The 27,874-nt window shown below is 41.3% G+C and overlaps 2 protein-coding genes and 1 long non-coding RNA gene across 4 annotated transcripts; all 3 read left to right on the top strand.

The window, feature by feature from the left end:
• Positions 1–725: 725 nt before the first annotated feature.
• On the top strand, positions 726–5,411 carry LOC116659268. The gene is made up of 3 exons (XR_004314511.1): positions 726–1,016; positions 4,039–4,229; positions 4,324–5,411. It is a non-coding gene; the product is annotated as an uncharacterized LOC116659268 (long non-coding RNA).
• A 12,291-nt stretch (positions 5,412–17,702) lies between these two features.
• LOC102518295 (histone H3.3A) lies at positions 17,703–25,974 on the top strand. 2 transcript variants are annotated; one of them, XM_032466588.1, is made up of 4 exons: positions 17,703–17,802; positions 19,338–19,491; positions 20,642–20,795; positions 25,327–25,974. In XM_032466588.1, the coding sequence occupies exons 2-4, from the start codon at positions 19,364–19,366 to the stop codon at positions 25,453–25,455; spliced, it is 411 nt and encodes a 136-aa protein (XP_032322479.1). In that variant the 5' UTR covers positions 17,703–17,802; positions 19,338–19,363; the 3' UTR covers positions 25,456–25,974. The 2 variants fall into 2 exon arrangements, with proteins under 2 accessions (XP_032322479.1, XP_032322480.1); XM_032466589.1 differs by having other exon boundaries at positions 17,713–17,802; positions 19,341–19,491.
• A 958-nt stretch (positions 25,975–26,932) lies between these two features.
• Positions 26,933–27,631, top strand: LOC102518048 (mitochondrial import receptor subunit TOM6 homolog). Its single transcript, XM_006188120.3, has one exon. It carries the CDS (start codon positions 27,093–27,095, stop codon positions 27,315–27,317), a length of 225 nt encoding a protein of 74 aa, XP_006188182.1. The 5' UTR covers positions 26,933–27,092; the 3' UTR covers positions 27,318–27,631.
• Positions 27,632–27,874: the final 243 nt, after the last annotated feature.

Raw genomic sequence — 27,874 nt, 5'->3', positions numbered from 1 at the left:
CTCTTAGTTAAGCCCAAGTGGTGCTCAGTGGCCAGCTCTCCTTTGCCAGGACACTGGATGATCATCTGATGAGGTCAGCCCCCAGAGCAGACCAGAGGGACTCAGATCAGCTAAAGAGAGGGGATACCATGTTCTTTGAGCCTGAGGAAGGCGGGTGCGGGTGGTCCAATGGAGATGTCTGCAGACAGGAGTCAGCGGACTTCACATCCTATTCTCTCAATTTTCTTGGTGAACTAGGAGGCAGTAACTGGTTGCATTCTGCTGGACACTAGAGCTAGAAACTGATCACTCCTTTTCACAACCATGCTTCCAAAAACAAACAAAGAGTCTTGTTCTTTTCTGAAGAATAAAGTGTCTTTTCTACTCTTTATTGAGGCTGCTGAGCACCGCTGGGTTTTATTATCACAAAACTAATAAGGGGTTAAGGACGTTGACTCTGGAACCAGACTGCCTAGTTCAAATCCTCATTATCACTGTTTTGTAATGTTGGAGAAGGAACCTAGTCTCCATGCCTCAGCTTTCTCATCTGTAAAATGGGGATGCTAATAACAGGATTTGCATCCTAGGTTTTAGGAGGATTAAAGGAATTAACACATGTAAAGCACTCAGCACAGCATCTGGCCCACAATGTGCGCTCAGTACGTGTCAGCTATTATTACTGCCAGGAGAGGTGGCAGGGATGGGTGATTGGAGTCATTGGAACAGCCCCTGCAAGGAAGGAGACAGACCTGAGCAGGAGCCCGTGAAAAGTTGCTGAGAAGGAGCCCAGCTGAGGTTGGAGGGGATGCATCTAGTTCATTCAAAGACTGTCCTTGTGTGTTTACCATATACCAGGGATTGGGCTGGGAGCTAGAACCACAGCCGTGAATCATACAGTTTCCATCTGTACAGACGGGGTTACGACATATGTGGGTGGGTCCATGCTTCTGGCAACCCGGGGAAGGGACAGCTGGGGAGCGCCACAAGTAAGGATGAGATGCTGCTCCAGGCCAGGTGATTTGGGTCGCAAGAAACAGGTACCCACGTGAGTTTGCTAAGTCCAAAGAGGCTGAGTGGGCAGGAGGTGCTGTGGGGAACAGCCGGTGCTGCAGGTTCTCAGATTCAAGAGCAGGAAACAGGACGCAGCGGAAGGAGCCTCGAGGAACAGGATGGACAGGAAGGGAGGCTCCTCTGGTCTCCTAGGGCTTCTGGTTTCTTCAGCTCCTCCTCTGTGGCTGCTCTGCTCATCTCTCCTGCCCAGTGTCTTCTGCTTAATTTTCTCTCTAACGGCCACTCTTTTTTTTTTTTTTTAACAAAATCTTCGGAGCCGATTCACAGTAGAGCTGGTGGATCTGCTGGCCTGAGGTTAGATACCCAGCCCAGTCCATCAGCCGTGGGCAGGCAGGCTATCCTTTCATGTTAGAAAACTCATTACAGTTTGTATCCCTGTACAGTTAGTATTCCCGTAAAGTAAGTTTGCATTTTCATTCTCATGTTGCATTGTCAAAGCAAAAAGAGAAATTTGGGATGGTTTTGTTCAAGTTTCTTGTGCTTTATCAGAACATCCTCTGGCCACAAAGGAACTGAGTAAAGGGTGAAAACGGCGGCCCATGCTTTTCGGCCACTTTCTGCTCAGGTCTGTCTCCAATCTGCCAAGTTCTCCGTCTTTTTCCAGAGCCTTCTCCCACCTCTGTTTCAAAATTATGTCATTCTTCTGGATTCTGTCCTGGTTCGTCTCGTGTCTCTCCCCTGGATTTTTTTCACCCTTTATTCTTCCCCACACCTAACATTTTAATGAAAAATTTAAACAAACAGAAAAGTTACATCTAGATTCAACAACTCACCTTTGCCATATTTTCTTTCTTCTCTCCCTCTCTGTCTTTTTCCCCTTCTCCCTCTCCTTGTGGAGAATAAATACAATCTCTTACATAATTCCCATACCATTATTGCACCTAATAAAATTAACAGTAATTCCATATCTTCTAACCTCTTGTCCATATTTAAGTTTCCTGGATTGTCAGCCCTAGATGTTTGACTCTGTACTTCCACCTCCGAACTATATTCTTATGTTTAACCCAGCTGCCCTCTTCTTCACAGTGAAAATTCCCTTGGTAGAAACCAAGTAATGTTAAGTTAGCCATCCGAAGAGGCCAAAGGACTCTGGGGTAAGATGTCCTATCTATATCTCCCAATGTCCTGCCTTGGGAAAAGAAATGTCAGTCCATTTCTTTGGAGCTCTGTCCACATTGGGCATCCTTTGTCAACCTCTGTAGAGTTCTTCACAGTGATTTTCAGTGATTCACAGCTGGCTTGCCTCTGGCCTGAGGAAGTTCTGATAAAGCAAAATTTCAAGAAGGTATTATGCCCATCTTAGTTGTCTCATGAATGGCAGTCAAGTCCAGGTCAAGAGAGAGAAGGTAATACAGGTTATTCTGAACCAGAATCTGTCTGTGCCAGAGATGAAGGGAAAGCATGTTCCAAAACTCTCAGGCCTCACATGGGTGTCACCAACTTTCTTTAGTGTCAGGTGGGCCTTGGCAGCCTGGAAATCAATTTCCCCAAGCTCTCGCTGGCCTGCCCACCTTCTGCAGGAAGTTCCTCTCTGGAACCAATCACAAATGAGTAAAAGTATCTCTTACAAGAAGAAGATGTCTCATGTTTCTGGAGCCAGAGCCTGAAATCAAGGTGTGGACAGGATTGAGTCCTTCTGAGGGCTGTGAAGGGAGGATCTATTCCAGGCCTTTCTCCTTTGGCTTGTAGATGGCTGTCTTTTCCCTGTGTCTCTTCACCTCATCTTCTGTGTGTGTCTGTCTCCCAATTTCCCCCTTTGATAAGGCCACCAATCCTATTGGATCAGGGACCCACCTCGCTCCAGTATAACCTCATTTTAACTAATTCATCTGCAACAGCCCTATTTCCAAATAAGGTCATATGCCAGCGTATTGGGAGTTAGGACTTCAAGATGTGAATTTGGGGGTGGATATCTAACAAAGGGATTTGAACCTGATCTCTGATGGGAGAAGCTTGAGGACCATCCAATTGTACATGAAGGGCTGGTGCTTAGGAAATTATTTTGTTTTAATCACATGACAACTCGGAAAGGAAGGGAATTCAAGCACCATTTTACAGATGAGAAAGCCAAAATGTCTCAACAAACTTATCTCAGACAATGTGATGAATTAGGCCATTTCTATTGAGGGCTAATCTCAGCCATTTTTCTTAATTTTATTCTCAAAATGGAGTCTTTTTTTTTTTAAGTTTAGAATTTGTGGGTACCTTCATGTTGACCAACTTGAATTAATAACTAAAAGTTTTTGGAATGCTAAGACTGATTGTAATAGGGTGATGGACATATGGGTAAATTTTTCTTTTCTTGATCCAGTCTCTATTTTCCAAATGTTTTATAATGTAGGACTGTTTGTGATTAAATTTTTTCATTAAAAAAAATTTTTTTTTACTTTTTTTTTTTTATTGAGCTATAGTCATTTTACAATGTTGTGTCAATTTCCAGTGTAGAGCACAAGTTTTCAATTATACATGAACATACTCATTTAAAAATTTTTGGAGTGAGTTAGAGGGGCTGAGTTCTGAATATTCACCTCTGGAACGGCTAAGACCTTCCTCACCCCTAACCCCTTGGCACCACCAACCCAGCTGGGCCTCTCTGCCCCTGCCCTCCCCCCACTTCCTGCTCTGTTCCCAGACATGGGAGGGGTCTGGGGATGGTCACTGAACCCAGCTGATCCCTTCCAGACTGGGCTGGTTTTTTAAATTGACCTCAGCATCTGATGCACTTCCATGAAGGAACCTCAGGCTTGCTAGAGAGAGAAAAAGAAATAAGAATAGATTTCCCAGACCTGGCCATTCCCCTCCTCCCCAATCCATTTGGCCAGAATAGGGAGTGAGAAGGGAGAGCGGAAGAGAGGAGGGGAAAGGAGATGAAGAGAGAAAGGAAGAGCCCAGAGGGGAGAATTCTATTGACAGAGAAGAACTTGGGGTTCATCCGCCTTGCATTCCCATCTTCTCAGCTGGAGAACATTCTTCCTTGATAATCTCCAGAAATCCTCTCAAAGACAAGACACCAAGGCCAGACTAGCGCACAGGCCAACAAGATTTGTGCTGAGTGGGTGAAGAGTGGGCCTGCACTACTGCAAGTCTCTGGAAGAAGAGAAGTGATTAGCAGCATCCACCGCCCCTGTGAATGCTGTCTTCACGTCTGTTGTTTATGAATGTGCTCCGAGTGACTTGTGGTAAGCATCAAATCTCAGGCATCAAAGAAATCTGGTCAATAAATTCCTAGAAAGCTTCTTAGGCAGGTGGCCATGATTACTTTTCTATTTGCAGAACCACCCAAAGATGAAATCCAGAGGCGGATCCAAGAAGAAAAAAGCTACTGTTGCCTCACTTATGACACAAACAATATTGTCTAGTGTGTGATGTTTGTCCTCAGTCTCTTCTCCTTCCCGTTTCTGAGTCTCCCTGTAAATATCCAGCTAATCTCAGCACACTAGGAGTCACCAGCCTTCCAAATGCCCTCGTCAGGCACACCCTTGAGACCTACTCTCTGCAGGCAGCTCCTAAGTCCCTCCTCTTCCCCACCTGTGTCCTATCAACACGGATGCAGAGGGAGCATCAGGTCCTAAGCATACAGATCCCCCCCTTTCCCACGGCAATTTCTGATTTAACCTATAAAATGAGGGGCAGGGGGAGAGACGCTTTTCTGTGCTCTTTAATTTCCAGTATGTAATAAATTTTGCCTGTTTAAATTAATCCTTTAATAAATGAACAAATGACCAAATGAATCTTCAGGACATGCAACAATACCGTTTTATTAAAACTTAATTTGGAATCTATGTAATAGCAGAGAAAGAGAAAGAACGAAAGAAAGTGAAAGAAAAGGAAAAAAGAGAGAGAGAAGCCAGAAAACAACAATGGCAGTGAGCATCTGGTGTATTCTCCAGGCACCAGCCTGGATGCTGGCTCTATGAGGAAGGCTCTTCTCCCAGGACAAGCAAGGCGAATTCGTGGTGGGGAGAGGGAGAAAGCAGCATAAGACATCGTAATGTTTCCGCACCCATGTTTATGTTAGTTAGAACTTGCCTTTGTGAAGAATGATGACACCACCAACAGAGGAGTTTCTGGGATGAGACAATTGCCCCAAAGATTCATTGTTTTAGCTGTGGAGGGTATCAGTTTTATTTGTACCCTGACATCTTGCACTACCTTGGGACTAAGGCAACATGGGTGGCCTTGACTCACTTGATGACATAATGCCTAGAGGAGTTCCCTCCAATAAAGCCCTGTCACCAATTCACTTTTGGCTTACAGTCATCATTGCCGGTTTACATGTAAGTATGTGTCCTGGGTCTGGGGGAATAATTCCCGATTTCAAATCCTATGTCTTGTTGCCAGACCATAAGTCTGGCCATGTGTCCTGGTGTTTTTAGTTCTAAAAATTCTCATCATAATGTCATATGGTTCTAATTGTACTTATAAGAGTTTTTTTATTAAAAAATCTTTCCACTATAAAAATAATATAATCATATTATTAAAATTCTGGAAAATTAGGAAGAAAAACAGCACCCATAATACCTCCATCCTGCTGTATAGGTATATACAAGTATATAATTTTCTCAGCATATTACCAAAATAAATACACAATTTTATATCCATTCTCCAACCAACATTACATTTTTTACAAAGCATTGCTAATAAACATTTTAAAAGAACGAAAGGACAATATTTCATTCAAGAGATTACTAAAATATATTAATTATATTTCTATTTGTTTTTAATTTTCACAGGTCTTCATAAATCTACAACATATACCATTGTAATGTATTTTCCATATTTAAAATTTTTATTTAGTTTCTTTAGTACAAGTTGAATTTCAGGCTCAGAGTATGAATATGCTAATGACTCTTCGATACATATTGCAAATTGCTTCCCAAAAAAGTCGTGCTACCAATACGACCATCAGCAATGTCTGAGGGTGTCTGTTCCACGTCATCACTACCAACAAACCAATGTGCTGAGATGAAACTTGAAATGATTCTCATGATAGTTTCATTGAGCTATGCCTCTCCCCATCTTAGAAGGGAAAGTACAGGTACAGAATGGGTGATAAACAGATACTGATGATGGTAAGCTGACCAGGGGTGTTTTTTAAGCCAAATGTTTGGGGGAGTGGGGGCACTTAAATGATGCTCCAAACCACAATTTCCAATGATTTATCTGAGGACTGCTAGGAAACAAAACTATGGCAGGTAAATAAATGGCCTGCAGCAATCCCAATTAGGAGAGCTTTTTCAGAAGAAAAGGCTTTTGGCAGATTTGAGTCTGAAGCCAAACTCCAAACAATTCTAGGTGCACTGCCTCACACGATGGGTCCGATTTCTATGTAAATACCTTGGAAAGCATTACTGCCCCACAATGGTCTTTTCAACTCTACTCAGAGTTGCAAATATAGACTTTATTATTTTCTAATATAACAATAAATGGTGGCTAGATACAACTAAATAGCTATTTACTGATAAGGGAAGGTGAAAATAGCATTTACAGGGCACTTACAAAGAGCCAGGCCCTTCACATTGGTTTTGTCCATTTAATAAGCTTGAATCTGGCAAGTAGTGTTATAGCTCAGTGGTAGAGTGTGTACTTAGCATGCACGAGGTCCTGGTTCAATCCCCAGTAACTCTATTAAAAAAATTTTTTTTAAATAAGCTTGAATCAAATGTGCTGGTCCTTCAGTCTCACTTGGCAGCACTGGAAAACTATGTTCCAGGAGCACAGTGACCAAACTTCGGGCTCCTTGGCTGGGTCTCCCCAGTTTCAGATACTGTCTCTCTCTGGAAGCAATGGAATAGCAGTAGCTGTATACCCCGAGGAAGTAAAAATGACAGAAAGGTATTTACTAAGTTCCATGAGGCTAATATGCTAACTGATGATACATGGCAAATGGTTGACATGCACTCTCCTGACTAGACGACTGTTGTATTTATATACTAATCTCTCTGAAAATTACTGCAACTTTTAACATTAGGCATTATTCTGGATTTTAGCAACTTTTTGTGCGGGTCTTAGTATACTTATATGACATCCTAGAAAAACTGACCAATTCTTAGCAGGTAAAACTATTTGGAAATGTGGCCATTTTAAAGATTTTCAAGGTAAATTTCTGATAACTGTGACTAACTGTAGTCAAATAAAAGTTTGCAAATCATGTAGGCAGCAGATACAGGGCATGGACTCCCAGATCTGCCTCTTGCTAGTCTGGCCTTCCTTAGCCTGTTTCATCATCTGTAAATGGGGCAGAATAATATATACTTATTACTTGAGAAAACATATCCAATGTACTCAGCACAGTGCCATAAATGCTCAATAAACATTAGTTATGTTTACTACTACTACTACTACTACTACTACTACTACTACTATTACTATTATTATTATTATTATTATTATTATTATTATTATTATTATTATTATTATATTACTATGATGATGATGAAGGAGTCCATCAGATGAAAGCACAGGATAAGCAGGGATGTTTAGTCCCTTGGAGTTTGGCATAATCAAATCATTAAACTACTTTTACTGAAGGGCTAAATTCCTTTTGGGTTAATTAGGGAGGTGAAACTGACTATGTCTTTAAGTGTGAAAAATATGTATTTGCCTTCAGTCTTTTTTTTAAAGTGTCTGGTACTTAGTAGATGCTCAATTATACTTGTTGAATAGAGGTAAAATTTTCAAGTTGAGGTATACTTGACATATAACATTAGATTACTTTTAGGTATACAATATAATGATTCAATATTTGTATCCAGTGGATTCTTGAATGACTCAGGAGTTACAGGTGATGTACTCTGGCAGTCGAAAATCAGTGTATAACTTTACAGTCAGCCCTCTATATTCCAACAATTCCACATACGTGGATTCAGCCAACTATGGTCATGTAGTACTGTGGTATTTATTATTGAAAAAAATCTGATTATAAGTGGACCCATGCAGTTCAAACCCATATAGCTCGATGGTCAGCTGCATATTGTAACTTGATCCACCACAGTAAGTCTACTTTATATCTGTCACCATACATTGTTAGAAAATTTTTTACTTGTGATGAGAATGTTTCAGCTTTACTCTCTTAGCAACCTTCAAATGTGCAATACAGTATTTTTAACTGCAGTCACCATGTTATACATTATATCCTCATGACTTATTTATTTTATAACTGGAAATTTTGACCCCCTCACCCATTTCACCAACCCCCACACCACCCCTCCACACCCCATGCCCCATCTCTGACAACAACCAATCGGTTCTCTGTATCTATGAGCTTGGTTTTGTGCTTCGGGTTGTTTGTTTTTTGATTCCACATATAAGTGAGATCCTACAGTATTTACTTTCTCTGTCTGATTTACTTCACTTAGCATAATGCCCTCAAAGTCTATCCATGTTTGTCACAAATTCTTTGCCTCCAGCCTTTTATTTTTACATAAACTTATTATTTTTTAGGGGGGAGGTAATTAGGTTTATTCATTTATTTTTAATGGAGGTACAAACCCAGGACCTTGTGGGTGCTAGACACACACTCTACCCTTCAGCTATACCCTCCCCCACTGCCTCCAGTCTTAACTCTCAAACTCCCCACTAACCCTGCTGCCAATGTGATATTCATACAAGAAAACCTGATCATGTCTCTTCCCTCATTACCCTCCCCAGCAGCCCAAGTGTCTTAGCCGGATAGGCAAAGCCACCTAGGACCAAGTCCCTGGTCATTTTCCAGCCTCCTCTCCTGAGACTTCCTGCCTTCTTACGTATGTCCTGGTTTTACGAAAATGCTTGCCTCACTAACTTTACTCATGCTGTTCCCTCTTCTTGAAACACCCTTTCACCTCTTCTTTACCTAATCTATTCCTACTCATCCTTCAAGGCTAATGCAAATTCCTATTTTTTATTTAAAAGAAAAGAAAAGAAAAATTTGCATAATAATATCATGTTTATGCATGTTGATATATGAATATCATGTTGGAAAGAGGTCAAAATATCTGAAAATACAAACTCTTAACTGTTAGTAGTTATCTGTAATCATTTTCTTCCTTATAATAAGAAAATAGTTTAAATATTAAAATTTATTTTAATCTAAAGAAAATTGAGGTGTCACCCCTTCCCAAATGCTCCCTGACCCTGAGGTTTGTTTGGTGCTCCCACAGGACTCCTGAGATGACTTTCGTGGAGAACGCACCATACCATATTGAGATTATCCCTTTCTCAGTAGGGCAGGGGCTGTCTATCTTTTTGCCTTTGTAGCAAGTGCCTAGTATAGTGCCAGACACACAATGGGCACATAATAGATGCTTGCTGAACTGACCTGAATTGCTCTTGTTCACACCTAGTGAGCAGCTAGTACATCCTACACAGATCTGTGGGCAGATTCTGGCCACACATTTGTAAGAGGCAAACTCCAGAGCAGAGCCATTTATCTGTGTCTGCTGTTTCCAGTCACTCTGTCAGGAGCCGCGAGTGCCTTTTCCCAGTTTTTGCACTTCAGTTTTTTCTAACTATAGAAGTAATATAGTCTCACTGTAAAAATAAAAATTTGGAAAGCATAGACTGCAATAAAGTAAGAAAAAAAAAGATCTATTCAGTCCAAATAACTACTATTTTTTAACCAGAATTATTTAGACCAATGTTTTCCCATTTTCTTTTCCCATTTCCTGGCACATATATTGACCTCTAAATTTTCCAAGCACTGGGCTGATTAGGAAGCGAAGGGATTCATCTATGCTCACAAATGAAAATTTGTGGAGGGCAATAGTGCATTTAGAAAGACTTCGAAAAATCTCTGTAAAACCCATGTTTAATGTGCTGGAGTTTCTTTGCCTCCTGATAAGTTTAAAGGACCTAGGGAGAGAAATTTTGTCTCTGGAATAACAACAGATTTCTCTTTCATCAGTGACTCCTGGTAGCTAAGGGTGAAGAAGCTACTTTTGGTGTTCAAGATAACCCAGAAGCAAGGAAAAGCTGATCACTCTGGGAGAAAACACAAAGATACCATCCCCAAATAATTGTTACATATAAAGTCAGGGAGAGCCTTCTCCGAATAAGGGGATTTCTCTATTGATTTTGAGTAGCAATGAGGCGTCCTTGATGACGGAGAGAGAATATCCAGGGAAGGACGCTACTCACAGGCAGAAAGTTCCCCCGGGCAAAGTCAGAATCTCTCGCAGATGTTAACTACTCTGGATCCAGCACAGAAAGATCTTCCTTCTGATTCCACAATTACTGTTCTACCTCAGAGAGTAGGGGCCGTTGTGGGGCTTCCAATAATGCAGCTATTACTTAATTCAGCTTCTTCCTAAACCTTATGTAGATGTACTGGGCCCATACTATGTCCTGGGGGACACTGACTATCTACCTAGTAGGGGACTGAAGCCAAAGCACGATAAATCCCCTAAAGCTAACCCAGACCTTCATGCTTCAGAAAGTGTTAGTTTGCCCATGTGTTTGGGTACTATTAATAAAGCTACTTTAAATTGCACTGATACATAGCAGATCATACCTTTTGAAAGTCGTAAAGACAGGTCTGGCACAATGACTGCCGTTCCTGGAGCCCCTACTCTGTGTCAGGTGCTCTGTACTTACTCTTTCTAATCCTTAAAGTGACCAGGCAAGCTAGGATTATTATTACACTTTAAGATCATTTCACTCATTTTACAGATGAGGAAACAAGACCCAGAGAGGCTGGTAATAAGTGGCAGAGCTAGGACTTCAACTCCAAAGTCCCCTCTTTTCCCACTTGGTCTCCTTTTCTCCTGGCTGTGCCATGGCCGTTGTCATTGCATGGGTTCTACTGGGGGAAGGACTAAATAAGAATTATACTCAGGTGGCATTGCCAACCCTCACGGCACTGGTAAGCTGTGACAAGGACCCCAGACCACTTCCTGGGGTAGATTTTTGGCAAGATATTTAGGAGGGAGAACAGAGTAATAACCTTAGCTCTATTACGGAGCTTTGCCATGACTGTGGAGGGTTTACAGGTCCCAGAAGAGAACTGAGAAGGCCTAGAAACTCCTTACCTTAACTATAGAGGCCTTTTTTCCCTTCTCTTTTCTTTCTTTTTTTTTAATTTTTACGGAGTTAAATCTCTTCTTTATAGATTCTAGGTTTTATGTCTTCTTCTTTTTTTTTTTTTTAATTTTTAATGGAGATACTGAGGATTGAACCCAGACCTCATGCATGCTAAGCATGTGTTCTACCACCAAGCTATTAATCTGCTTTCTAGGAAGGGAAGGATGGATGTGGCAGGAATGCACGTGGACACCAGCCCTCCAGGCCGATGGAAGGAATTCCGATTCAGCTGCTAAAGAAGTTCAGAGAAGTCTGAGCAATGGGAGCTGGGGCCATGGAGAGTTGAAACAGCCCCTTAGCAGGGGGAAGCAAATAAAAATACAGAATCCCCAGTTAAATCTGAATTTCAGATAAACAATGAAATATTTTTTAGTATAAATATGTCCCAGGCAGCATTTTATCTGGCAACCCTAGTGGAGCTGAGTCTGAGGATGAACAGGGGTAGGGGAGAGCTCCCTCTTAGAAGTCTGTGGACAGTGTGTCCAGGATGGGTCTTGCTGTGGCTGGATGTCAGTGTTGGAAGTGGTCCTAGGGAAGCTTACTGTCTCATCAGGGAGCCATAGGAGCCCTGAGCTCTCATATTCCAGCCTAGGGAGAGACAAGCCATCTGAGACTATAGGGGAGGTACATGGATGTTTAGACTAAGGTGACTTAGAAATGTTCATTTCCAGGTAAAGTCTTAAACTTAGGGTTTGATAAGATATGTTTTATAATTTAAATTAGTATAATTGAAAAAAATAGTCCATTAAAAAGAAAAACTTCTTAATACGGATAAGTTAATTTGTCTGGTATTTGTGGTATTCTTATAAGTGCTAGGAGTGAGAAAGGGGGTTACAGAAGAAAGAATTTACTTTCTTTTTTGATAGTAGGAAAAAGGGGAAGAACATTGTCTGGACCATTAAAAAAATGGTACCAGGCAGTCTGGGGCTCCCTGAAAACTCAAGTCCTTGTCCTTGAGACAGGCAACAAAAGTGAGAAAATTCTATTTCTTTCTAATGAAATAGAACTTTCTCACCTGTTTATTAATACTTAAGAAGTGTCAAGATTATTATATCAGAATGCTGGAGTTGGAAGGAAGGTGTTGGGGAGTATCTCAAAGGCTGTCTAATGTCCAGGAAGCTTTGCCAGGTGCCATCTACACGTAGGAATTCACTGTGGTTCAGGCATGACTCTGGGCCCTGCTGTCTCAGAAACCCTTTAACATCTTGGCATTCCTTCTTCAGGGAAGACCTACACTAACCCACTCCACCAAGACTGATGTTGAACCGGGACACTCATTTATTCATTTACAGAAAGATGTGACGATCTCCTGGATACTGGGGAGGGCACCTCCAAGCTACAAATCCAACTGCAATCCCAAGGTTGCTTGGTGAGCGGGATATAATGGTAAGAACAGACACCATTAATCATTTTGTGAGTGTTCAAAACTTATAAAACATTGTGACAGTTAGCCCTGGTCAAATGGGCAGATTTCATCCTCACAATTTTTGTGAGAAAGATATTTATCTTCCTTATATCGATGAGACTACTGAGAAGGGTATTATAGCTTTTTAACTCTAAGAGGTACATTTTTTCAGATGTGAATATCCTGCAAACAAAATACATTTTACAATTGGTTACCAAACTCTATGAAATATGGTCACTTCTTGTTTATTCATCCATCAAATATTTATTAAATGTCTGGCATAGGCTGGGTACTATGCAAGTTGCCCTGACGGGGACCAGTGAATCAATGTCCTTGCTCCCACTAAGTTTAGTCTAGTCGAGGAGACCACAAATCAGCAAACAAATCAACAAAATGTCAGCTTGTGAGAGTTGCTGTGAAGGAAATAAGCAAGTAAATGTGACTGAGTATAACATGAAGGGTGGGGCCAAGGGAGACAGGGACTCAGGGTGGCTCTCTTAAGGGTAACATTGGAGCCGAGACCTCAGAGCCATCCAGTGGTCTTCACTCTGGGCTAAGGAGGTGCCAGGAGATAGATATTTCCTCTCAGCCATACAGCCCAGGGCTCCTGGCTGTGAGCAGCCCCTTCCGGGGTTCCCAGGAAGGCAGCCTGAGCAGCATGGATCTCACCTGTGTCCCATGGTTGCTGCAGTGCTGAGCAGATAAGCGGTGCCTACCACCTGCTGCTCATGTGATGTGCTGAGGGCAGCCAAGGAAGTACTCCAGCCCCTGAATTCCTGCTTAATCCTGCAGGGCAGGGAGTATTGCCTGTCATGGGCAAGGAGACCGAGGAATGCTGTGCCGGGTGCCCAAGATGTGTTGGTGTAGCCCAAAATTCAGCCAAACAGGGTTGGGGACAAGAAGGCTGAACAGCCTCCTGGAGCAGATTTGAATTTCTGTCCTCCTGCCAGGTGCTTCTCTCCCGTTTAGTGCATAGAATCTCTTTGGTGGTGACCAAGGCAGCTGCAGAGTGACTGCTTAGCAACTCATGTGCCTTTTGCAAATTTGAGCTGCATCATCATTTTTACATACTTGATCTTTAAAAAATTTAATTGGATTCAAAATCCATTCACAAGAAATTCCAAGATTACATTTGTCATTGAAAAAAAAGGGAAGAATTTTAAATATATAACTTCAACTGTTATACTTTTTTAAATGACTGATAACAATTATATTGAAGTTTTTCAATGATGAGATCCTCAAGAATATGAAGAGCTCTTCATCATGAAATCTTGATCAGAAATGGCATATGGCCACTTCAAGTATAAAACCTGATATAAAAAAATTATGTTCATGGACATAAGCTCAACGCTTCTCATTAAAAACTTTAAAAACATTTTATTTGGGAGTTTTACACAAGTTTGATATTTATTATCTTCTTTAAAACAATTTCCTCTTATAGTGGTTATATAATATAAAAATATATAATGAAAGTTTTAATCAAGTTCCATATGAACGGCTCCAAATCCCCTGCACCTTTCCTCCATGTACCTTACAAAGAGGATCTTTTTTCAAGAGACATAGGAAAGTAGGAAATGTTGCCTTAGAAGATGAAGGAGCCAGCCCTGTGAAAAGCGTGGGGAGAGCATTCAAGCTGCAAAACACAAGTGTAGTGACCCTCAGCAGGGAATAACTTGAAAGATAAGGTAACTGGCCTGAAGTAGAAGGCCACTAGGGAGGGGGAGCACAATTCTATGAGGGAGGGCAGGTCATGAAATGCTTTAACCAAGAGTAGCTGCGGGAGGCCTCTGAATAGATTTATGCAAGGGTGCGACTTAATCTGATTTACATGCTATAAATTTAATCACTGCACAGTAGTGCAGAGGATGGAATACAGAAAGGCAAGAGTGGACAAAGAAAGGTCATGTTGGAAGTGACTATGGGTCCAGGTGAAAGATGAGAAGGAGAGGAGGAAAGGAGTAGGTCATTCTGAGAAGCTTTTGAGAGGTAGGACCAATAGGATTATAAGTGTGAAAGAAAGGGAGGCTTAAGTAGGATGCCTGTGCTTTTTTGTTTGAGCATTTAAGTAAATCATAATGCCATTTACTGGGCAAGACTTAAGGAGGGACAGTTATGGAGAGAGGACTGGGATCCAAAGCCTCAGGACATATTTTTCATCAAAATACAAACAGAAAGAATCACAGATGACAAGAGATTTAACAGGCATATCAACCACATGTTTGGCTCCTATGAAACACATTGAAGTATCTATAGATGAAATTATATAAAATCTGTGATTTCCTTTGAAATAATTCAAGTCGGGGAGGTAGGTGGAAGGAGTAGAAGTATAGACGAAACACAAGACTGGTCATGAGTAGATCACTTTTGAAGCCAGCTGATAGGTACATTATACTATGCTACTTTTGTGTATGTTTGAAAATTCCATGCAACAGGATGAGATCACTTAATGAAGAGGTTCAACAAATAGGGAAAGGTCCCACACTGGGGGTGGAGTGGAGTGGAGGTGGCAGTGCTAGAGCAGTGGAAAGAAAGAGATGAGACTGCTGTCCTAGATAATAAACAAGTAAACAAATATGACAGATAAATCAACATGATAAAGTGTGCATGGGGATAGCACCTGCGTGGCCAGAAGCAGCAGCTCCTTGTGGCAGTAATCTCTGCATTTGACTGACACAGGACTCCAGCAGATATTAACAGTGGTCCTTTTAAAGTCCTTTCCATTCTACTTTTTAAACTTTTACTTGTAAACAGGTCTGAATTAGTGACCATAAGCTTTCGATTCTAGGGGAAAATGTTTTAACTAAAAAGCTTTTTCTCCCCTCCTCTCCATTGTGTTTTAAACTCTAAATTTTGAGGCCATTATTAGCCCAAGAGTTCTAGAAGTAGAGCCAACTCAAGACTGACCCGGGTGCCCCTTTAGAGTCCCTTTTGCCCTAACAGCCTTCCTTCCCCCATCATCTTGACTCTAAAGTCCTCTTCTCCACTCAGCTACAGTTTTTGCCACTCTTAGGACTCCAGGGACTTCTTTCCTTCCCTTCTTCCAAGTGCTACTTCCCTGGGCAAGCCAATGCTTCCAGAGATCATAAGCCCCAGGAAGGTTTGTGTTGTTCACTGCTGTATTCCAGCACCAGAATTGTGCCTAGCACATAGTTGGCACTCAATATTCACTCAGTGAGAGAACTTCCAGAAGCCACTAGGTAGGTAACCAGACACCTACCCAGGTGCTAAATGTGCTCAATTCTACAACTAGAAAAAAATTTGGTGATCTCTCTTCATATAGATAAATGTTACTTCCATTTTACAGATGGACAGCTGAGTTGGTTCAGATAATCCAAGAGCAGAATTCTTTCACTTAAAATAGTCTTTCTCATCCTTAGAAATATTTGTAAAGCCAAAAAATAGAAGCTCTGGAAAAATCTAGCATATAAAGAGAACATTACCCATGTCGTTTAACATTTCTTAAAGATACGATGAATTTAATTGATGTAGAACAGCCTTCCTGGAAAACTCCTGGAAAAAAACCAACAAATATTTAGGTTTCCTCAAAACAAAACAAAAAACAAGCAAAAAAACTCCTCTTCTTGGCCTGAATTATAGGAAATCTTAGCTGGCAGCTCCGTCTAGGCTTTTTTGCATATGTGCTTTTAGGATAGGCTTGCAGATTGCATGTGTTCTGCGCAGCAACCACAGACACTTAACATTCATTAAATAATAATGAAACAGGAGGCTTGGATTTTTGTTTGTTTCTCTTGGGTTTGTTCCTCACTTAAGTGACCTTGGACAAATCTACTCCCTCCCTCATATCTGATTTCCATATATTTGTTTCAGGATAATGTTTATGACTAAGATGCTTTATAAGATCTTTAGACTACATCTATAAAATTTATCTCCTTCACTATCCTATGGGATGTCTGCATGACACTTCTATTGAAAACCTTCACACATAGTTGCAGAGTGTTGCCAATACCATCTAGGGATGGTGCAGATATTCTAAAGCCAATGAAATGACAACGTGGATAACTTGAACAGTGAAGTCTGTTTCTTATGCTACTGAAAATTGGAAAATGGATAAACGTAATAATCCCCAAACGTCTTCCTTATTTCTGCCGTTTTCCGCCGCATCTAAACTATGCAGAAGCTGCTGACAACATTTGACTATCCTGTATTTGGCAATTCTACCAAATACTGAAACGGCCCAAATGGCTAATAGGACGAGCTGCCAGGACTGGTCGTCATGCCTCTGGTGCAGTTTGCTTTGTATTCCATACATTGTTTTAGAGGCTTACAAAATACAGCCATCTTGCATCAGGCATCCTGACCCAAGAAGGCGAGCCCAGTCCCCTCCGCCCTGGAGATGCCACCTGCGAGGGGTCGGGCGTCCTAGGTGGCAGAGCCCCCGGCGGACCGCCCGCAGCCCGCACCGCGGGGCCCGCCTCGGCCCAAGCTGGTGTCTTCAGTGAATAAAGTTGTCGGCGGGCGGGCCGGCTGCACCTGGCCCGGAGCGAGAGCGTGAAGAGGGCGGTCCGTCCTCTCTGCCAGCTGCTAAAGCAGCCCCATCCGAAAGTGGGCGCGGGACGCAAGGTTTCTATTTGCAAGCTTCCTGTTGGGCAGTGTTTTCAACTGGGGTGCGGCGACCGCGCGGGCCGAGTCCTCCTCCCCGCCCCCACGCCGCCCGGGGAGCCTCGGGGACGCGCGCCGGGGCCTGCGCGGGAGCTGGGCAACCCCTCCCTCGCCCTCCCGGCCGCGGCCCGAGACGCCCGCAGGCCGGGCGTTCACCGGCCGCGCCTCCGCCCGCCTGCCCCTCCCCTCGACTTCCCCCTGGACGCCCCAAACCCGGGCTTCCTGAGTTCGATGACGTGTGTGCACGCAGCGGGGTGGGAGTGCGGGGCCGGGGAGCGGGAGTTAAAACGGGGGTAGGCGGGCGGGCGTCTCGGCAGGAGCCGACGGCCCTTCGGCGTGTCTTTTGTGTTTGTACACACACGGCGCGAGGCGGCCGGGAGGAGGGAGCGGGCGGCGCGCGGGGGAGGGGCGAGCGCGCGCCAGCGAACTGCCGCGCGGGGGGAGGGGGAGGGGCGGGGCTCGAGCGAGGGGCGGGGGCGGAGCCGAGCCTTCCCTCCATTGTGTGTGATTGGTTGGCGCGCGGCGCGGGGGCGGGGCGGCGTGTGTTGGGGGATAGCCTCGGTGTCAGCCATCTTTCAATTGTGTTCGCAGCCGCCGCCGCGCCGCCGTCGCTCTCCAACGCCAGCGCCGCCTCTAGCTTGCCGAGCTCCAGCCGAAGGAGAAGGGGGGTAAGTTTCCCCGTCTGCCCGCTTCCCCGGAACCGAGCCCCGCTTGCCGTCAGCCCCGGGCCGGGCCCCGGAGGTGCGGGGAGGGGACCCAGGGTCCCTCCGGCTTGGCCCACAAACTTTTTGGCCCAGAAATGGAGATGAGGAGCGAGTTTCTCTCTCCCCTCAGGCGGCGGCGGCTCCGGCGGCTCCCCCGTCTCTCGCCGCCTCAGCCCAACAGCAGCAACCGCCGCGTCGCCGAGCCTGCTCTCCCTCCTCCCTGCGCCCCTGGCTCCTCTTTCTTCGGTGAAATCCCGCCCGCCGCCCCTTCCCGGGACCCCAGACCTTCACCACGACCCGCGCGGGCCTCTTAACTACCGCCCCTGGGCCCCGGCCCCCAGTTTTCGGGCGGGAAAGGGGTGAAAATCGCCGCTGCTTCCCACCGTGGGGTAACTCGCTTTTTGCTGCCTCCCCACAGTTGTTGCTAAGCTTCACCATCTTGTCTCTCTTCTCTGGTCACCGACCATATTTTTTCCCCCGTTTCTCTCTTCCCCATTTCAAAAAAGGAGGAAAAATTTTTAAAGAGAAACTATTTTTTTCTCCTTTTTTAGAGAAGCGGAAACTTGATGCATTTGAAATGCAAAAAAAACTTTTGCATTTTGGAGGGCGGCACGTGGCAGGGGATCAGGGGATTTTCGAGCGTTTTGGTGTTTTGTCTCTTTGGAAGGGAATCGGATACGTTTTGCGATTGTTTCCATTTTGTTCTGGTCTGGGAGGCTAGTTTGTGCCTGCGCGAGACGCTGGGAGCGAGGCGGGCAGGCTGGGGGGGGACCCTCTGCCGAGGGGCCGGAGAAGGCGAAACCAAAAGTTTATGTGGTGCTGGGGTGGACCTGTCGGCCGGTCTTGTGCGTTAATTAAAGCCCGGGTGCGGGGCACTTTTTTTTTTTATTATTTCATTGCGAAGCCTGTGAGGACTGGACGCGAGGACGTGCTTTGTAGACTGCTCGCTGGTGGTAGCTGCTTTCTCTTGTTTTTTGAGACGCCTTTTTGTCAACATAACTGTAGAGATGCAAAACCAGGAATATTTGCAGATATTTACAGGAAATCTATCAACTGCCAGGCGTAAGGGGGGGCTGCGGGGGGGGGCTAAAACCTTTTTTGCTGTAATTTGATTCGACCTTTCTGTGGTTTGTGGCTTCATTCTTTTGACTTTTGTCGGTCGAATGTTTACAGATATTTCTAGTTTCTACTTTAATTAAAGAAACTGAAGCGAAGGCTATTAGGGGTCTTTTTGTTTTGCCATTTATCGCTCAGATTCGGCATTTTGAGAGATAATGGGTGTTAATGCTAACAATTTTCTAGTACTACAGTTTGTTTCAGGAAGTCTTATTTGGGTGGTAGATAAAATCTGCACCTTTTCAAATTATATAACATTACGGACTTCTTTTTTTTTTTTAATATTGACCATAATATCCAGATGGGGGGGGCGGTGGTAGTGAACTGTATGTTTGGTGGTTGCGTATGGTGATTTTTTTTTTTTTTTTTTTTTTTGATACTAGTAGGTAAGTAAGGAGGTCTCTATACCATGGCTCGTACAAAGCAGACCGCCCGCAAATCGACCGGTGGTAAAGCACCGAGGAAGCAACTGGCTACAAAAGCCGCTCGCAAGAGTGCGCCCTCTACTGGAGGGGTGAAGAAACCTCATCGTTACAGGTATTAAAAAGAAGAGGAAAAAATGGGACAGTCTTATCTCCTGAAGCAGTGTCTGTATAATCTAATAAAAAAGATGTATAGTGAACATACTTTTTGCTTTAGAGAAACTGATTTACTAATACTCCAAAATATATATATAATCTTAGTGTTAGGTTTTATTGAGAACATGTTTAATTTTTGAAGCCATAATCTTGCCCATAGGCTAAGGGAGGCGTTTCATCACTGATAACGTTAGTAGAATAGAGTAACATTTTATTTAGCTGTTAAGTTAGTAATGTATTTTTTTTTAATAGGTAAGTTTTTAAATACGTTTTTCAGGATGCTCTTGCTTTTGGTAAAATAATCAAGATTGGAGGGCATGTTAAGTTCTTGTCCTTCATTTACTTGAATTGGTTTATTTCCTTCTATTAGCACGTTTAGTTTTGAACTACCCTGAGCAGTGTTGTTAAGGGCATCTGCCATTAGAGGGCGGAAGTTGTCCGTATTTAGGTACTCTGCAAATGATTTTACAGTTAACCTAAAATAAAAGCTCATAAAATAGAAGAAATAAGTCAGAATTGGGGTAAATTTCTTGCTGTAAATTACTTAGTTTAAAAAAAACTTCCATATGGAAGACACACCATACAATCCAGAGTATTCCAATTTAACCATGAGGGATGGGCAGTAGTCAAAGTAAAGGTGTTCTGGGAAATCAAACTTAAATACCACAAGTATGTTTTTAAATGAAGCTCATTGGGTTGTATTGGTAAGTCTTTCAGAAGAATTGTGGGTACAGGTGGGAAGGAGAGTGGTGCCTTGAGAAGAGTGAACAATTTTGACTTTGTTAATGACCTATTATCTTCCCAAGTTGTAATGATAACAGAAGTTAGTGATATGTATATATTATTAAAGATGAAAAAAATAAAGAGGGCTTTTATTTAACTCCCTGCCAGGAATCTACTTTAATAGTATGCTTTTTGCTTTAAAGATATTGTTGTGTTATTCTTAATAGACTTGAATATTCAGCTCATAAATTGATGAGTGAAAATTGATACAGAAGCTGAAGAATAGTTGAGTGATTTATTTTTTGAAACGTGGATCTCTATAAAGCTCATCTCTCTTAGGTTTTTCTATGTATTTGGTAACCACTTTAATGTGTTTTGTTTTAAAGGCCTGGTACCGTGGCACTCCGTGAAATTAGACGTTATCAGAAGTCCACTGAACTTCTGATTCGCAAACTTCCCTTCCAGCGTCTGGTGCGGGAAATTGCTCAGGACTTCAAAACAGATCTGCGCTTCCAAAGTGCGGCTATTGGTGCTTTGCAGGTAAAATAGTGGGTGGGAAAGGCTCTAAGAGTTGGCAGTCCTGCTTTGTACCAAGAGCAGTTCTAAATCTTTGCATAAGATGGTACAATTTAATCATCACAAACCAGTGAGGTAGGTGATACTTATTTCAGTGTTGAGACGTCGGAAATTTTGAGTTGCTCAAGATCATACACAGAACATGTAATTTAAAAATTTTAGACATTGCAGTGTTTAGGGGAACAAAAACCCTCAGGTTTGGCTTACGGATGCTGCAGAACATTACAAGGTCATGGGACTAAAGGTCTGTATTGGTAATTAGTTTCAAACAGTGACTGGTATAAAAGGAAAGTTGGAATAAATGGCTTCCTGGATCTGAAGAGGCAGTCAAAGTGGAGAGAACATAGTATCTTGGATGAGAATAGGCAGCATTAAAGAATTGTGCATTGAGGTACAAGAGGCATGAGTGGTAGTTAGGATTGGATTGATGACGGGGAAAAAAGATGTGCTTAAAGATGATACTGGGCTTGTGGAGATACAGGAATTTGAAGACTTATAGTTTGCTAACGGGGATTATGGATTTCCCCTTAAGTGGGAAACAATGTATTTAATCTTAGCTCCAGTGTGTCAGAACTTTGAGAAATACTGCTTTAGCTGTGGTTATGTATTTTAAATATTGGTTTGTGCCAAGATTAAAGCTTGAAATGCCCACAAATAAGATACTTGATTATGTGGGTATAATTAACATCAGTCACTTAAGTAACCTTTTATGTTAATATGTTTGGCATTTGTTAGGTCATTGTAGTCCAAAGTATGGTAAGACTGCCACCTCCATCAGAGAGTGGGGTTAGAGGTGATCAAAAATGCAGATTGCTAGGTTCCTCCACAGACCTGAATCAGAATTTCTTTTGGAGGAGGGTCCAGAATCTACATGCACTCCATTGGAGGATTTTTCAAGGCTGCTGTTGCCAAGCTTTTTCCTTTATGTGTGAGCAAAATTTGATAGGTGGATTCTACCCTGAAGTGTAATTGGTTGAGCTGTTTCTATGGTTAGTCTGAACTTTATTTGATTGGTGAATTCCAGGAGTAGGCATCCATTAAATTGTCAATGAATTGAAATTACTGAAATTTCAAACTACTAAAATCTTCCAGTGCTGTTACTTAAAACTTTTATTTTCTGTTTTAATCATTAACTATCTCTAGGTCCCATTTTGTTTGTTATTACAATTGCTAATCGCATTTTCCCCACTAGTTTTAAACATAGAGATATTACTAATATTCTCAAACATTGATCCAGAGCTGCTAATTTTGTAGTTACAGTTAGCAGGGCTATGCTTGAAGAACACAACATTATACTTCAAAGTCCAACATTGTTGAGCTTAAGTGTCAATGATGGAGACTTGTAAGGGGATTACTAAACAATCTAGGTAAAAGACTATTGTCTTTTTTTAAATTCCTGTGTAAACTTTCATGTTGCTGTTATTAAGGTGTGTATTTTATATTTGCCAGTAAGTGTGGTTGTATTGGTTTTGAGCAAAATATTCATCTCTGCTGCCTATAGTTCTGTAGCATTAGGTAGCTCTTAACTTTATTGGAAGAGTAATCTTTGTTACAAGTATTTTTGTCTTGTGTTTGCTTTTTTTATACATAGACTTCATTTCTGTTACGATAACAAAGATGTAGAATTTGCTAATGGAAATAGGACAATGGAAGGGAGCAGTTGAAGTAGAATTCCAAGTCACTATTTTTGCGTTTAGAATTAAACAGTGTACACCTTTGTAATACAACTAAATAGGAGGAGTGTCCAGTGAGGATGGTGAAGAAATTAGTTTAGATTTGCTGTAGATATCAAGAATTAACTAACTTAAAATTTAGTCTTTGCCCCTAATAACTGAGAGTTTGAACTAAGCTATCCTTGTGTTAAAAATGGACATTGGTAGGTTGAAATTGTAGGAGAGTTAGACGTTGAATATACTCAAAATGTTGTAAATTAGTATTTCCTTCCAGTTACATTTTTTCTTTTGCTGTTACCTGTTGATAATAGAATTAGAAAAATATGGATCACGATCATATTCCCTGTGAGTATTGACTCTTCCAGAGTTAACCAGACACAACCCTGTAAAACAGATAGCCAGGTTCTAAGACAGCAGTGAGAGCCCCAGCTGTCACACGTCACATTTGAGTAGTACCACAGGAGCCAATAGATCATTCCACTCTTAAATGGTCTCAGAATTGCAGGACCTGTTGGCTTGTCCATATAGCAGCTCATAGTGCTGTCTTTTGCAGAAGCATTCTAGATTTGCATAATTTTGAGATATGCTGAGTGAAACAAAATTAAACTGTTTTCTTTCTAGAGGAGCTTAAGTCCTAGTATCTGATGTGCTGTGAACCCATAAGAATAGTCTACAGTATGCTATGTTTCTAAACTTTTTACCCATCTCTGGAATATCCCAAGAATGAATCCCTGAATATTTAAGGATTTTCTCTCTCTCTCTTTTTTTTTTTTTTTTTTTTTCCTTTTTTTGTGGGGGTAGGGGTACGAGAATTAGGTGTTATTGGGGAGTTTTTTCTTGCTTCATTTACTGGGAATTGAACTCAGGACTTCGTGCATGCTAAGCACACACTCCACCACTGAGCTATACCGTACCCCAGGAGTTTGGCTTTTAATGTATTCTTTAGAGTAGGTAAGGTACAGGGGACTAATTACATATAAAAGATGCAAGTTTCAAATAGGGTTAGATATTAAAAAATGAGCAAATACTTCTGGAATCTCTACTTGAGGGCAAGGCATTATGAGTATAAAATGAGCTTTCTTGTTAAGTAATTTAAGGGCATTAAAAGATGGCTGGTGTACAAGGCCACTTTGAATGCCAAGGAGTTAGTAGTTCAGTTACCTGCACCTGAGAACTAGGATCAAGAAGAGTGTTTGCTTTCTCCTTCATGGAATAGTCTTGAGCTGGGCATTAAAGGATAGGTAAATAAGACAGCTCTTGATAACAAATGCTGCAGAAAGACATGTAAGGATGATAAAATTTGGATGCAACAGATTTTTATGGAAGAGAGAGAAAAGGCTAAAAAGGATGAGAGTTTAAATGTGAAGAAAATGATTTTTCATAAGATGCAATAATGTAAACCATTTGAATTAATTGTCGCTGTGTTAATGCTTGGGGGGGTGATAATTAGGTGTACTTATTTTTATTTATTTATTTTTTAATGGAGGTACTGGGGGTTGGACCCAGGACCTCATGCATGCTGATCACATGCTCTGCTACTGAGCTATATCCTCCCACTGTGTTTGTGCTTTTAAAAGCAGAGTCTCAAGTTTTATGGCAAAGTCAAAATGTTTGTAAAAAGCAAATCTGGCTCTTCCCATCTGTATATCTTGTGTATTATATAGTGTTGTGGGGCTTGAATTGCTCAAGTATGTGTTTCTCTTTTAGTTTTTATCATTATCTAAAGGCTCCAAATGGAAATAATTTTTTAAATTAGGACAAAATAGCAACTATAAAAGTCCATGTTTTTTCTAAACATATGCACAGAGAAATAACTTGTTTATAGAGAGGCTCAGTAACATCTTTCATTTAGTGCTCCTAATCCACTAAAACATTTGGACTGATAAAACAGTAGCTTCATTTCAAAATAAGTAAGCGGATATTTTAACGTAGACTAAAGGATTCGTCAACATTTCAGACAATTGTAAGATGTACTAATGATTTGAGTTATTTGTAAGTAGAAATTCCCCTTTTTCCTCTTTACGTGCCAAGTGTTGGTGAATGATTCATATAGGTAGCAGTTTTTGACCGAAAATAGGGATAAGAAGATACCTTCAAAAAATCTTACCGTGTAATGGGGAAAACCAGAGAGGGTCAGTATTAATACTGGAGGGCAACAAATGCCATTGCAGAGGTTGTGGTTCATAGAGAAAGATACAGTTAGTGAGGAACATGGGGGAAAAATAGGTCACTGTGTGTAACTAAGACACTAATCTGGTGTGTTCTGGCACCCTGTCGTGCTCTAGTGGTAAAACTGTGAGGTTTTAAAGGAGAGGAAGATGAGGACCGTATGATGGAAACCAGTGGTCAACTATATTGGATTATTTGGCAAGGCAAAAGTTGAAACATAATGAAGTGTAGGTAGGATTCAGAAAAAGGAGGACTTGATGGGGTAGGAAAGAGTATTACTTCAGATTGGATGCATGATTCCATATATCTGTGTAAGGATGAGAATGTTAAGAGTTTCAGTTGGATTTCTTTACTTCACACATTTCAGTTTACTAGAAATAACATTACATTAGAAGATTAAACTTTTCTTAGAAATGAAATAATTTGACTTTTGTATTTGATAAAGGTTTACAGAATTGAGTTTTTCACTTTCTATAAGCTGCCTTTAGCCTTGTCTCACAGATTTTTAAATGTAAGGATTTGGTAAAATAGTCAACATCTTCTGAAGTAGGTTTTTAAAGTGCTTTAAAACTTTATCATTCTAACTGATACAGATGTATTTTAACCGTTGATGATGGTAACATTAATTTTTTTTTCCTTTATCCCTGTTGTAGGAGGCAAGTGAGGCCTATCTGGTTGGCCTTTTTGAAGACACCAACCTGTGTGCTATCCATGCCAAACGTGTAACAATTATGCCAAAAGACATCCAGCTAGCACGCCGCATACGTGGAGAACGCGCTTAAGAATCCACTATGATGGGAAACATTTCATTCTTTAAAAAAAAAAAAAATCTCTTCTTCCTGTTATTGGTAGTTCTGAACGTTAGATATTTTTTTTCCATGGGGTCAAAAGGTACCTAAGTATATGATTGCAAGTGGAAAAATAGGGGACAGAAATCAGGTATTGGCAGTTTTTCCATTTTCATTTGTGTGTGAATTTTTAATATAAATGCGGGGACATAAAGCATTAATGCAAGTCAAAATGTTTCAGTGAACAAGTTTCAGCAGTTCAACTTTATAACAATTATAAATAAACCTGTTAAATTTTTCTGGACAATGCCAGCATTTGGATTTTTTTAAAATAAGTAAATTTCTTATTGATGGCAACTAAATGGTGTTTGTAGCATTTTTATCATACAGTAGATTCCATCCATTCACTATACTTTTCTAACTGAGTTGTCCTACATGCAAGTACATGTTTTTAATGTTGTCTGTCTTCTGTGCTGTTCCTGTAAGTTTGCTATTAAAATACATTAAACTATACCTGCTTTTGGTCTTTACTATCAACCTTACCTGTACAGTTAATTCACTTGAAATTTCCATATTCAGAATAACTTTAGTACAAGTGTTTTGTCGCTTTATATCTGAAACATAAGACTCAAGAGAAGTATAAGCATTGTATGGGAAGGAAACAAGCTACTGGCTTTCCTAATTTTTAAAAATTTGCAGATGGTAAGTCTTTGCCAAAACTCTTTGAATTTAAACTTTTTGGATATGTGTATTTTGAACCAACAGTTCTCAAACCTAGCTGGCCAACAGAATCACATAGAAATAGTTAAATTTGTATCAGTAGTAAAACTACACTTAGAAACAATATACACTATTAAACTTTGAATGTTAAATGGTAATTTAACTGCAGATGTAAGGCTTGAGCTCAAAAATTAGCTGGCTATTTTAAGATACTGTGTTAACCCCAAAGTTATAAATTAAGTACCTATAATTATTCTTAGCACTGCATTTTATTTAGCAATGGGGTGATGTGAAATAAGGATGAACCACAGACAACATTCCTAAATCTACTGACACTGGTTTAACATAAGAGTGAAGATGCTCTGGAAGTGAAGTGAGATGAACAAATTGGAGCTAAGAATAGATTTGTGTCAAGATACAACTTTGGGCTTACAAAGTAAACACTGGTCTTAAGCTCCTTTTTAGCAGTAACTTCATTTTTAGATTATAGGTCATTATAAAATCCAATGATAAAAAATTTTACAGCCTGTTTTTAATTTGTTTACCTGGGATCCTGCTTTTTAGTGTGATCCTTTGTATATTCTTCTACAGGCAGGCACTAGAATTACTTGGATTATTAGCAGGAGCATCTATTCATTGCCTTATAAACTACTGAGAGCCAATTGTTGCTGAATGTCACCTGTTTGGTATTCTGCAGTTTTGAAAAGGGACAAATGGCCTAATCCTGAAAAAATAATCGGAAAATGGGTGTCTAAGGTAGGAAAAGTTGCCTGCTAGAATCTGTTGTGGACCAACTATTTACAAATACGTGATAGCATCCTTTAGGTTCTTAGAATCAGTCTTTTTGCTCTAGAAGTTTTAGTGAACTTAAAGTAAGTTTAATAAAGAATAGCTTAGGCGGAGTTTCTGCTATGGCTTCCAGCGGTGTCGGCGTGAACACTGTGGCCTCGGCAAATGAAGCTCCAGAAATTTCAGACAACATGGGAGATTGGCTTCGGGGCGTTTACCGCTTCACTACGGATAGGAATGACTTCCGGAGGAACTTAATCCTCAATTTGGGGCTCTTTGCTGTGGGAGTCTGGCTGGCCAGGAATTTGAGTGACATTGACCTAATGGCACCTCAGCCAGGGGTGTAGGCATAAAGACACACGGAACCCCTGTGCTGTACTCGAACCTTCCAAAAACAGAGCCTCCAATTGTGACCATCACAAGACTTGTCCTGATGACAGATGAAGTTTGATTTCCTTCCGTGCCTGATTTCCTTTTCTTTGCTGAGTCCACTCAGAACACCCTTCACTGGTCAGTAGGCAGGCTTCAGCTAAAGTGTCCTCTGTTCTATAAAATTCTGTACATAGTTCCTAAGTTTTTGCAGGGGATGATCTTTGCTCTTGCCCTGAGGAATAATCTAGTGGTATTTTAACAAATACCTGAAATAAAGACTAAACCAAGACAAAAAAAAAAAAAAAGCTTCGCTTAGCACTCAAAAGTGCATAGATGTCTGGTCAATGTACTGAGCTTGTCTCAATATACCATGGTCTCTTGATGTTTGACAGGTATTATTTCTCTAAGGTAGGTAACTCATTCCTGCTTATAATGAGGCAATTAAATTTGGGAGGATTATTAGTTAACTAGGGTCCAAACAGTGTGCATAGTTTTCAGCTTAGGGTTATTTGACTTAGATGTGTGTGATCTG

Source organism: Camelus ferus, chromosome 23 (genome assembly GCF_009834535.1).
Source record: "Camelus ferus isolate YT-003-E chromosome 23, BCGSAC_Cfer_1.0, whole genome shotgun sequence".
NCBI lineage: Eukaryota > Metazoa > Chordata > Mammalia > Artiodactyla > Camelidae > Camelus > Camelus ferus.
Note: the sequence above shows the minus strand (reverse complement) of the source record. Positions and strands in the feature narration are given on the sequence as shown.

What these genes read in the sequence shown, in the direction of transcription:
- LOC102518295 (XM_032466588.1), top strand. Translation starts at nt 19,364, where the DNA reads ATGGCTCGTACAAAGCAGACCGCCCGCAAATCGACCGGTGGTAAAGCA. An exon ending in AAGAAACCTCATCGTTACAG is followed by an intron (nt 19,492 to 20,641) that starts GTATTAAAAAGA and finishes TTTGTTTTAAAG; the next exon opens with GCCTGGTACCGTGGCACTCC. An exon ending in CGGCTATTGGTGCTTTGCAG is followed by an intron (nt 20,796 to 25,326) that starts GTAAAATAGTGG and finishes TCCCTGTTGTAG; the next exon opens with GAGGCAAGTGAGGCCTATCT.
- LOC102518048 (XM_006188120.3), top strand. Translation starts at nt 27,093, where the DNA reads ATGGCTTCCAGCGGTGTCGGCGTGAACACTGTGGCCTCGGCAAATGAA.